This window comes from Astatotilapia calliptera, chromosome 22, assembly GCF_900246225.1.
Source record: "Astatotilapia calliptera chromosome 22, fAstCal1.2, whole genome shotgun sequence".
Taxonomy (NCBI): Eukaryota; Metazoa; Chordata; class Actinopteri; order Cichliformes; family Cichlidae; genus Astatotilapia; species Astatotilapia calliptera.
This window is the reverse complement of record NC_039322.1, coordinates 2,501,419-2,514,617: the sequence shown is the minus strand read 5'-3', so window position 1 is coordinate 2,514,617 and position 13,199 is coordinate 2,501,419. Positions and strand designations below refer to the sequence as shown.

Below are 13,199 nucleotides of genomic sequence, written 5' to 3'. Positions count from 1 at the left end.
TAAAGATTATTAAAGTGATTCTTTTTAAGAAAACAAACACTGCTCTCAGTCAGTTCAGTGTCAGCGTGGTTCTCCAGGTGTCCTTTTAATAAATAAATCCAACTTTAAATGGAAAAATAAATAATTTCAAATCAGAAATCGAATCAGTGTAAAGTCAAATATATCCAGTTTTACATTCAGCTCTTATGACACCAGAGTTTTTCAGTTTTTTCTCGTCTTCATGTTCAGACAACAAACATTTGAAAGTGAGGCCTTTAGCCTGCATGTTAGCAGCTTTCAGCCAATCAGAGCAGAGTTCAGGATGAATAAAGTCACTTAGTGCATTAGTGTGAACTCATCTGCCTTCTGCAAAGAGGACCTTCTGTTCATTTAGATCAGCCACAGAAGAACTCAGGCACACATTTCATAAACAGCTTCACTATCATTAGCTCACACACTGATGCTAAATCAGTAGCATTTCAAGCCAAGCAGCCATCAACAAGGATCCCTGTCACTCTGTTGACGTCAGAATGAGTCTCATGTCATGTTTTCTTTAGGCTTCCAAGTTCACACAATTCTACCTTTGAGTTTAAACTTTTTTCAGAATTCAGAAAAATGCATGAAACCACATATTTACTTTGTTTTTGTTGTTTTTAATAATTACTTTGCTTCAAGGAAAATTACCTTCAGTCAAACTACAAATGAAAACCACAAACACTTACAGTCACCAACAACTTTACAGATACAGTTTGGCTTGTTTGGTTTCATAATGTCTCACTGAACATCCAGAAATATCAATTTGTCCTCATTTCTGTCCTTCAGCAGAACAAATATCATTCCCAAAATCCTCCAGTGGATGGAAACTGGTGGTTCACGTCTTTTCCACGTCCATGCAGGATGTTTCACATGTTCATAGTGTCAGTCTGTCCTTCTTTCACACTGTCAGGCTGCACACTGTGAGTCAGGCCTGTGATAAAGAGATTAACAGAAAATGTTAAAACTGGGAAGTTTAGTAAATGTTACTAACCTGTAGTACCTGCACGTGTTTGTAGATTACTCAGCTGCAGTCATCCATTCTCTATTTCCTGTTTGCGCTGCACTTTAACAAGTTTCACTACCCCTGCATGGTGAATCAACGAGTGTTTGCAGACAAGTCAGCGACTGCAGTGATCTGCTAGAAACCAAACCGCCGTCAGTGCAACCGATTTGAGCCAGCAGTAAGAGTTTGTTGGCCCTGACTACAACCAGTAGGAGCCACAAACTCCAGCAACACCAACTGGTCAACGGAAACTTATTTTCCCCTCGTGACTGGAGGTTGACGGGGGGACACTCGGCCTGTGTGACTGAAGGATCCACAAAAGGTTACAAAATACAGCAGATTCATTTGTTTCTTTAATACTTGTAAATTCTGATTCTTGTATAAGAGATTTCTTTAATATTGTAATTATGTTAATTATTAAATGTCTGTTCACAGTAAAAGAAATGATCTTGATATTTAGAAAACAGGTTGTTCTTCCTGTAACCTCGGCCTGTTGGTAGTTTAATTCTGCAGTGGGTCACATTATGTAATAATAGTAATGTAGTAATGTTTTATAAATGCTGGATTTAGCACTTACTAATATCTTACTAATGCTTTTTACTGTGTCAATATTAAGTGTTACAAATACATTGATGTTAGAACTGTGTCTTCTGTTCTGTTGTTCATTATGTTTCTGAATAATTTCAGCTTTTCTCAGGAGAAGAAATCAAAACTATTTCTCTCCACTAGATGTCATGAATTCTTTCATTATTCAGTCGAGGGAAGCTTTGTAAGCTCAGGACAGCTGCAGCTGACTGACTCTGTGTGTTTGCATATGTGTCCTGCCTCTCTGCTCACAGCTGTTAAGAGGCCAGTGTTGATCAGTGGCTGTCCAGGCCTTTCAGAGCCACTCACACACCAGCAGCACAATGATGATGTCACTGACTCTACTGCTGGCCACCCTGGGGCTCCTTGTTCAGGGTGAGACTCTCTGTGAAAACTTTGCTTCAGCATGCAGCCAGGTTCACCACAATGATGTTCTGCTATGATGGAGAAACTCTGAAACCAGCAGCACTGACCTTCTTCCATCTGTTCTCCATGTTAGAGAAATGATCCTCGAATGTTTGGATGTTCATCATCTCGATAACTTTTCTCCACTTTTTCATGTTTTCAGGTTCATCAGGAGAACAAGTCCTGACTCAGACTCCTACAGCTCAGTCTGTTGTTCTTGGACAGACTGTCTCTGTCAGATGTAAAGCCAGTTCAGGTGTTGGCGGCTGCCTTAACTGGTACCTTCAAAAGGACGGAGAATCTCCCAAACTCTTAATTTATTCTGCTACAAACCGTCAGTCTGGAGTTTCTGATCGTTTCAGTGGAAGTGGATCTGAGACTGACTACACTCTGACTATCAGCAGAGTTCAGGCTGAAGATGCAGGAGTTTATTACTGTCAGCAGTGTAGCAGCTGGCCGTTCACACAGTGATACAACGCTGTACAAAAACCTCACACAGCTGGAGAGGAACTGAGAAAAAAGATCATCTGAACTGACAGCTGCTCAGAAACACACATTATTTCATGTTGATAAAATATTTTTATATTTTGTTATAATATTTTTTTTTATAAATGTTAATATCATCAGTTGTAACATTTTCATTATTTTTTATTATTTTAATTTAAAGTTCTTTGTGTACAAAATTTTTATTTTATTGCTGCAATTAATTATCTGTAAAATAGAGAATATCGATACGAGCAACGATTGAAAACAATCAATTAAATATTTTATCTTTGAATTATGAAAGCTCGAATCAACTTTCTCAAACCCAAAAGACCAATGACTAATTCATCCTGCTGTAAGTTCTACAGAAACACAAATATTTATGATTACCATGTAATCATCTTTAAAGCAAAAACTTCAGGCAACGTGTCTCTGAAGTGTTTTAGGTACATGCTCTATATTATATTTTTACTACATTTGAATTTAATTTATCAGTACATACTGACAGTTATAAATATTTCCATTAACACAGCTGATTTGAGAGTATTTATGTTCTATTTTAAATTATTGTTAGCATTACTGTCAGCAATGAAAATGGGATCATAGTAATTCACTGTAAGACAACATGTCAAGGTCTCGCTGGCAGACCGTGGGGATGTGGGGAAAGGAGGACCCAAAATGCAGGACTCTACAGTGCAACAGTGTTTATTTACAGTGGTGACAATCCGAACAACAATAAATCCCACCGTGCGATCCCAACTCCCGTTCCGTGTCTTCTCCTTTATCCCGTGCTCCGTGCTCTGTCTCCGTTCCCTGTGTACTCTCCGTGTGCTGCCTCCTGGTCGCCACAATTCCTCCTGAGGAAACACGTATACCAAAGGCAGCCGTGAGTACAAAACCTAACAGTAGACTTGCACTAACCTTGCACAATACACTTAAGACTGACGGGAAGTCACTCAACGATCCAGCGTCGAGGAGCTCTCAGCCACACTGTTTTGAAGCTCCTCTGACGAGGCTTGATCGGCGCCAGGTGTGTGTGGATTCCTGGGTGGGACCAGTCAGCTGGCAGGGCCACACCCACCAGGCCTAGAAGTGCCTGCCACGACCGCACCCTCACACACATGCACACACCCATAAACACCTGACAGTACACCAACACGGAAAACAGGACAGCAGACACAACCATAATAACAATAACCACAATAATAATGATAATAACTACAATAGTAGTCCAGACTGCTCACGGACCCCGAATCCCTGGAACTGGGTCCGTGACACAACAAGAGATACAGACTGTTTTCTCTCTGCTCCTGTTTTTGGTAAAGTTCTCCATGCAAATGATACCATGTACTTTAATTATGTCACTGAATCTCTTTATTAATATAGTTTTAATGTGATGATCAGAATCAAATGCAGGACAAAGAACTGCTTCAGGATGAGAAATTATGAAGAGCAGCTGGTTCATCGACCGCTGACGTGACCCAAACAGCTCGACTCACATTAGATGTGGACATAAGAACACATTCAACCTTTTTACTACACCTGATGTTTAACAATCTGCCCTGTTGGAACGTTTCATGGTTTTCTTCCTCCTTTTGCTTCCGTCTGTCCTTTTGGGAGGAGCTACATCCCCTTTATTAAAAGGTCAAAGGAGCTTGCAAAGAAAAGCGTCTGGACTTCTTCAAGTTACTTGAAGACGTTTCACCTCTCATCCGAGAAGCTTCTTCAGTTCTAAGGTCAAATGGTGGAGAGTCCCAGATATAAACCTAGTGGGAGTGACCCCCCACAGAGGGACAAAAGGACCCCCTGATGATCCTCTAATCGCCTGAGCCAAGGTGTGAAACTGGGTGTGGGTCAAAATCAGCCAGAGTTTCGAAACTAATAAACTGCATTCCCTATGACCTCAATACCTAATAAACAATCTATTATTTCTACAGCTCCTAAACCAGTGAAGAAATAAAGCTCCCCACAGCTAAAAAATAGATCCTTATACTGCATCTTAGGGTTAGTTTTTTTAATCTGTTATCTGTGTATCAATGCCAGAGACAAGATTTTGATCCACTAAAACTCCAAATATGTTGGAAAACAACATCATCAGATCCACCCAACTCCGTGTGAGTCAGTCAGATGATTTCCATAGAGGCACTTTGCATCAGCAGCACCATGCTCCAGTGCTCTGGGAGAGTTTATAGTCCTGAGAGTTGAACACTGGATGACTGACAGCTGTCCTTCATCACAACAGAAGCCACAGAAATCCTCCTCATCAAAAACATGACTTTGATCTGCGTCCTCATCTGGACTCTCCTCTGCTGCTGCTTCACAGGTAAAGTCCAGAGAATCAAACTCCTCTCCTCTATCAACATCTGTCCCTCTGAAATGAAGCCCACAAAACCATGAAGCTGCTTTATGTTTTTGTCTCTGTGTCCTCAGAGTCCAGAGGACAGATCACAGTGACTCAGCCTGGAGCAGTGAGCTCTGCTGTGGGAGGATCTGTGAGCATCAAGTGTACGACCAGTCAGAATGTTGGTGTTTCGAACAGCTACCATCTTTTAGCCTGGTACACACAGAAAGATGGAGGAGTTCCTAAACGTCTCATTCACTTTGCTAGCACTCTAGAATCAGGGATTCCAGCTCGTTTTACAGGCAGTGGATCAAACTCTGACTTCACTCTGACCATCAGTGGAGTCCAGGCTGAAGATGCAGCAGTTTATTACTGTCAGAGTGCTCACTGGCTGAACAGTCAGTGGGTGTTCACACAGTGAAAAACAGTCGTACAAAAACCTCCCTCAGTCAGACTGAACAGAAACTGAAGTGACTGCTGCAGCTGGAAGATACTGCAGAGACTGATACAGTTCACTGAGGACACACACACACACACACACACACACACACACACACACACACACACACACACACACACACACACACTTATCTCAGACAAAGTGAGTCAATGTGTGATATGTAACATGTAATCCTAATGACTTTCTACCTCACCTACACCGCTTCTCTGAGATTTTAAGCACTTTCGGTCCCTAGTTATAACATATAGTTATTAAAGTTACATAATTTTCTCAAAGATCAGTAAACTTTTTGGCTGACGAAAACAAAAAATGTGCATTCTTGCACTTTCTGTAATGTACAGATTTCTGTACACAGAGTAGTGAGAAAGATTCAAATGCCAGCACTCAGTAAGGTGCAGTAAGTGCTGAATGATTGTACTTTTTCAAAAGTAAGTGTTGTGTTTTGATGCTCACTAAATTATGTAAAAGTGTATTACGTCCTCGGTGTAACAAGAATTTGTCTCCCGACTCCAACTCCACCCAAGAATAAGCCAAAACCAAAAACAAGTGTAAATGCAGTACACCCACTTATTAACTTTGGCAGTGAGCTGTGCCAAAATATTGAAACAAAAGATTTCTAAACATCCCTAATCTGTTTGTTCGGTGGGGGAGGCCCAGGAGAGAGGGGTGATGTGGCTGTCAGTCATCTGGTAGTTAAGAGCTCTCTGTCCATCCAGTTTTCCAGTTTGGGAACAGGAATCAGTGAACCCAACCACTCAGCAGGCACCTGTGAGGGACGAGAGAGAAACACCCACACATACATAGAATAGAATAGAATAGAATAGAATACTTTTTATTTGTCAATTTCTTCAAATGTACTTGCCATACAAAGGAATTGAAATTACGTTTCACACTGTCCCATGCGTAGACATTGACAACAATAAGGTGCAGAACCACAACAAAAACAGCCCTAACAATAAGGTAATAAATAGTAATATAATAATATAAATAGTGCTAAAAGAATACTAAAAATATATATATAGCAGCAGGTGTGTGCAATTGCAATGCAAGTCAGGAATGTTTCCAGTTCTTGGTTCAGAGAGTGTTTCCTTGTTGGAGAGTGTGCGTGGGGGGGGGTAGAGTCCAATCTGTCTTCCTATACTTCTGCCAATCTGGTGATTCTGCTGGCTGGGAGCCGGGAGGGAAGAGAGTTCAGCAGTCTCACAGCCTGGTGGATGAAGCTGTTGGTGAGCCTGGTAGTGCGGGAGCGGAGACTTCTGTATCTCTTTCCAGAGGGCAGGAGGCTGAACAGACAGTGCCCATCCTCTGATGGGAAGAGTCTGTCACGGCGGGGTGCGCCGGTGTGAAGAATGAGGTAGACCCAGATGCAGACACGGTGGAGACAAAACGTAGTTTCAAAAATAAAGCGAGCCTTTATTGCAGAAGAAAAAACATAAAACTAGGGAAACTAAGGAGACGATGAACACTGTGTTAACAGAAGGCTGTGACACTCAGTGAAAGAACTACAACAAAACTATGAACACTGAGTAAACTAGGACACACAGCGGAACAATGAGGTAAACCTATGAATACTGTGGTGAGGTTAACAGACGATCTGACACCGACTGAGCAGAAACACACGGATTAAGTACACATAAGGAATGATCAGGGGAAGCGGAATCACATGGGAAACAGCTGACAACAATTAACATAATGACAGGACAGGGGACGTGAAGCTAAATACAATAAACACAAAACACAAGGATCCTTCAAAATAAAACGGGAAACATAACGAGACCCAGACATGACTGGAACTAGACAAACAAAGAAAACTTGGACATGAAACATGACAGATAAACACACGAAGACTTAACACAGAAAACTTCACACAGGGATGAGACAAATGGGGAGCTTGAAAAATCATGAATTAAAACTGTAACCCAGGCGTGACAGAATGTAACTCGATAAACTGAAATGAAACTAGACTGAAAGGAATAAGAAAACATCAAGAAACTCAGAATACTGGGTCACATGACCCAGGACCATGACAGAGTCACCCAAATAAACACACACACATATGACCCACATGATTTTCGATCATAAGAGGGGTAGAAACGTGAAGGCCACAAGTTCAGTCTGTGGATTTTACCTTCAAATCCAACAGTATTAATTACTATTAATTACTCTCAGTACAGTCAGGCTGACACAGCTGATGACTTGGACTGGGGGCTTCCCAGAATCCCGGGATGGAATGAAACTAACAGCTGGTCCGTTGTCCGAATCGAGTGGGTACATGCAACATACAGTGCCACAGCTCGGACGGGCCACAGAGCCAGCAGCCTCTTAGTCCAAACCTTCAGTGGGAGCTGAGTGCAGCTCAACTGAATGAGAGAGGTGGAAGTCCGAGAGGGCTTTCTTCAAGAAGGCAGGGTTGGGCCGGAGGACCACCCCCTTCCCATCTGGCAGCCACCTACAACAGTCACTGTGGACCGACAGCGCCTCCAGCTCACTAATTCATCTGGTGGAAGTTAGGGCTAGAAAGAAGGCAGTCTTAAGCGATAGCCACTTCAACTCAGCACTTTCCAGGGGCTCAAATGGAGGGCCCCAAGGACAAGGTCCAGGTCCCAAGGGGAAACTGAGGACCCTGGCCTTTAAGCTGTTAGGTGCAAAGCAGTGTCAGCGTCACTGAGTGCTGAGCGACCAAGGCGAACTGCATCCAAGTTTTCCAAGGGAATGTTTTTTTTTCTTAACTAAGCATTCTGTCGTTATCAGTTTTAGTTTTCTTCTGTGGTTTTTCAGGCCTTTTTAGTATCGTGCTGTCCAATGCATTTATTCCTTTTACGAATGAACCAGGTGGTTGATTCGGACGGTCCTAAAGTTTTTGCTCTTATGTTTATTTTGTTATTTCCTGTGGTGATGATCTCTTTGGACCTCATATGGATAGTAATTAATTAACAATACATGCAATTATTTTACTTAAAATCAATCAATCATCTGTTTAATTAACAGGTCTTATCTGTCCATGAAATGGCTTTAAAAAACAAAGACGTATCCTTGTGACAGTCTGTTCAAACACATTCCAGAATTTAGAAAACTGACTTTGAGACCTTTATTCAGTGGTATGTTAATTTGATTGATCCATTATTAAACAGCATTATGAGCCTGGTCCAAGTCTGTGTTGGAGTCAGTCTAGGAACAAAGTCACACCAAAAGGTTCATTGCAGAGGTGTGGACTCGAGTCACATGACTTGGACTCGAGTCAGACTCGAGTCATTAATTTTATGACTTTAGACTTGACTTGAAAAAATGTTCTAAGACTTGTGACTTGACTTGGACTTTTACACCAATGACCTGGGACTTGAATTGGACTTGAACCGGTTTACTTGAAAAGACTTGATATTTTACCCCAAATATAAAATTTAACATGCATATTATATAGAGATTGAAAATGTGACGTCATTCAGGGGTAAACCGCAAAGGATTCTGGGAACTCGTGGCAAGCGGTACTAGCGCACGCAGGCTTTCAATTGAAATCAGTCACACAGCGATAAAAAGAAACACAAAAATGTCAAGAAGCCGTTGTATTATTAACTGCAATAGCCGGTCGCATGACAGCCACGGGAAGCCGACGGGTAAAGAGATCGGTTGTTATCGGATTACGTCGTTGAAGAGAAATTGTTCAGCCATGTTTCCGAAGTAACAAAGAGGCGACGGGTGGCCTGGATTGCAGCCATTCAAAGACCAAATATAACGTCCCAGAACACTCCAGCTCACAGGTTAGTCTGCTCCAAGCATTTACACGAAGGTCAGTGTTTTTTAGTAGTTAATACTAGAGATGGCACGATACCACTTTTTTATGTCCGATACCGATACCGATATCATAAATTTGGATATCTGCCGATACCGATATGAATCCGATAGTGTTTTTTAATCAACAAAACTGTTTTTTTTAAATATCTTGCTGCATTTTGTATGAGTTCATACTCAAGTTTAAAACAACAACTACACTAAAGCTATTCTGTTATACCTATATGCAAAAAAAAAAATTATTTCATAGTTCAGCAATACTGATCAATCTAATAAACTTAAACCTACACCATCCTCCCTATTCTGGTATTTTAAAGAGTACTTAGCGTAAATATTAAGCAACCTAACTAATAGGGTTCCAACTCCCAGCAACAACAAAAATAAATAAATAAAAAATAGGGAACCACCCCTCACGCTCCACCTCATGATGCTTAATCAACGTAATCAACCTTAATTTGATGCAGTGTGAAAAAATAAATGCACAGAAATCAATTATTTTTCAAGAAATATTAAATAGATTCAACATCTTTCTTCAACAAAATTGCAGACTGCACAGATGGTACCTTCCAAAGGAAAAAGTACTATAGCTTACTAGGGTATATATTAGACTTAATAGTTACTATATACAGTAATTGACTTCTATTCATTTTACATCAAATTAAAACTTTGGGTGTAAGATTCGGATAATTATTTATTAAAAGCTAGACATTTTAAATGAGAATAAGAAAGAAAAGTATGTCTTTGTGCCCCCTTTTCCCTGTTCATGCCCTATCGGCCCCCCTGGCTAAACTTTGCTAGATCCGCCCCTGCACAGTTACCAGCCGTCAGCTACGTAGAAAAAGATCCTCGAGTAGAAACTAATATTAAATACATTCTAACAACAGCTGATCAAGCTTAAAGGTGCTGCTGTTGTTCAGCCGCTGGTTTCCTCTTTCTGGTGCAAAGTGGGCCAAAAACAAACAAGAGAGACGGACTCGCGACAGAAAAGCCGATCAGCTGATCGTTAATCAGTTTCATGATTGAAGCAGCAGCAGGAGAGGCAGTCGCTTGTTAAGCTTAAGGCAGGAATGCTTTACAAACATTCAGAGATGGACTTACACACTTGCTTTACTTCTCCCGGGGATAACTTTGTCGGAGATGAAATGCCGGGTTGCTAGCGAAGCTCCACATGCTATCCAGACCACCGACAGGTCCCGCATGCCACAGCCGCTCTATCACGTGATGCATACTGCTCCGACGTGCTAACGTTCTGAGGTGAGTTACGGCGTGTTGCAAGTTTTGTGAGGTGCTTTCGTGATATTTAATGGATCGGATTACATTTTTTATTTTTCTCCGATATCCGATCCAGTAATTTAGGTCAGTATCGGACTGATACCGATACGTAATATCGGATCGGTCCATCTCTAGTTAATACGTCATTTTCATAACATAATTGGTGATATAGGTTACAAGCAAGTCTGGCAGAAATTGTCGCGCTATGCTCCTTTGTTTATTGTGCATAAATAGTGAATTGTCCTGACACAATATTGCGTTTCGCTTCTGTTATTATGGTACATTGACAAAAACATATACTTTTATTCACAGGATAAAACAGTTGTTTTGTATCACTAATTGCCCAGTGCGATTACAACATACAATATTATTGTCACTGCTACATTTCTGTAACGCGGACCAGAAATTATTTCCACTACTAATTAATTACCGTTGAGCTCAAAGGTCCTATTAATAAACGGTTAACGGATGTGTATTTATGAAGACGATTTGTGAGACTGGTAAACTTATGCTATGTACGATGGTCTTTCGTTCTACACGGTGCATTTCAAGGTCCTGCACCCATCCGTCGGTAAACTGTACCTGGGCTTGTTGCAGTGACCTGAAGTTACTAAACTTCATGAGTGTATGCACTCACTCCAAGAACCGTATGATTATAAATATGCATATAAATATGCTACGATGAGATAGCTGACTTCATCTAACTAGCAAATGTTTTCCAGGCTACGTTGGTGATGCAGTTTTTTTTAATGTGTATGATATTTTTGTCATGCGATTTTAAAGCCGGTCCTACAACCGCATCCAAGAATAACATGCAGCTTATCTCAGAACTGTCGGTGAAAATTATTCTTGGAGCTAGGTTTAATTGAGCTGCATTTTATAGAGGTGCAATTTCACAATTTGTGTGTATTTTCTAAGTTCACTATTTTGTCATGTGTTGAGAAAAACACAGATTTAAAAATTACATGGTCTAATATTTACATTTAGCATATAACTGCAACATGCTTTTTTTCGTTTTTTTTTTTTAAAGACTCGAAAGGACTTGAAATTCAAAGTTTCAGACTTGTGACTTGACTCGGACTTTTACACCAGTGACTTGAGACTCGACTCTGACTTGCCTGACATTACTTGAGACTTGACTTGAGACTTGAGGATAAAGACTTGAGACTTACTTGAGACTTGCAAAACAATGACTTGGTCCCACCTCTGGTTCATTGCCTCAATGGTGTCATTGATCACTTTTGTAGCAGTAGCTGAATGAATGTTTAATTCTGCTTTTAATCCACATTACCAGATTGTGTATCAGGAGAAGGCTTAAAGGTCCTGAATAAAGTAATAAATAGAATAATATACCAACCCAATTACATCTCAAAACATGTTGAAAACCTGTGAATTCACATTGCAAAGACTAATTATGTAGTCCTGCTGGAGTCAGTTCATTTCCATAGAGAGGCACTTTGCATCAGCAGCACCATGCTCCAGTGCTCTGGGAGAGTTTATAGTCCTGAGAGTTGAACACTGGATGACTGACAGCTGTCCTTCATCACAACAGAAGCCACAGAAATCCTCCTCATCAAAAACATGACTTTGATCTGCGTCCTCATCTGGACTCTCCTCTGCTGCTGCTTCACAGGTAAAGTCCAGAGAATCAAACTCCTCTCCTCTATCAACATCTGTCCCTCTGAAATGAAGCCCACAAAACCATGAAGCTGCTTTATGTTTTTGTCTCTGTGTCCTCAGAGTCCAGAGGACAGATCACAGTGACTCAGCCTGGAGCAGTGAGCTCTGCTGTGGGAGGAACTGTGAGCATCAAGTGTAGGACCAGTCAGAATGTTTATAGTAATTATTTAGCCTGGTACCAACAGAAAGATGGAGACGTTCCCAAACTGCTCATTAGGCGTGCTCATGAGAGAATATCAGGGATTCCAGCTCGTTTTACAGGCAGTGGATCAAACTCTGACTTCACTCTGACCATCAGTGGAGTCCAGGCTGAAGATGCAGCAGTTTATTACTGTCAGAGTTATCACTGGCTGAACAGTCAGAATGTGTTCACACAGTGAAAAACAGTCGTACAAAAACCTCCCTCAGTCAGACTGAACAGAAACTGAAGTGACTGCTGCAGCTGGAAGATACTGCAGAGACTGATACAGTTCACTGAGGACACACACACACACACACACACACACACACACACACACACACACACACACACACACACACACACACACACACACACACATTTCATATTGCTGAAATATTTCTGCTTTCAGAATAAATTAGCATCAAAACATCCATCCATACCTTTACTATCTGCAGTGTCACATTCAGGAAGTGAATAAATAACAAGTCATAAAAAATGTCACTAGAATGAGCACATTGAGGCTTTTATTCTTCATTGAGAATAATATGCTCAAATATTTAGTGTGAACTCTGTAAAACAATTTCTTGTGAAAAATAATCTAGTGATTTAAAATCGAGGACTTTACTGTGTTTGAATAGTTATGATTGATAAGGACGATCATATTCAAAGAATTGCTTTTACAGCTGAAATTGTTGGAAATGCACGAAACCTTTAGAATTTTAAATGATGTGACATCTGATGCTATTAGTATCGTCATCAAAAATCATCCTGAAAAATGTTTGCTCATAGGGGGCTCTCTGATTGTTGGGGTTGTCCAGTATTCTTGAAAGTCTTTTTTTATGTTACAATAGTGACTGTTGTGAGTTGATGTTACATAAATAAAACTGAATTGGACTGAACTGAATATTATTTAGTTCCCACAACTGTTTCACAAGGAAAACCTGTAGAAATAAAGGGTTTCTGAACAGTAAGATGGTAGAAAGCTTTT

At 40.7% G+C, this 13,199-nt stretch overlaps 1 protein-coding gene and 1 gene segment (V, D, J or C); one reads left to right on the top strand and one right to left on the bottom strand.

Annotated features, from left to right (window-relative positions):
• Positions 1 to 13,199, bottom strand: part of LOC113015141 (immunoglobulin kappa light chain-like) — a 175,437-nt gene that overhangs the window by 108,406 nt on the left and 53,832 nt on the right. The gene's annotated exons all lie outside the window — the stretch shown is intronic.
• Positions 1,894 to 2,557, top strand: LOC113014272 (immunoglobulin kappa variable 2-30-like). The segment is given in 2 exon segments: positions 1,894 to 1,978; positions 2,172 to 2,557. Coding segments are annotated over 2 exon segments (360 nt in total).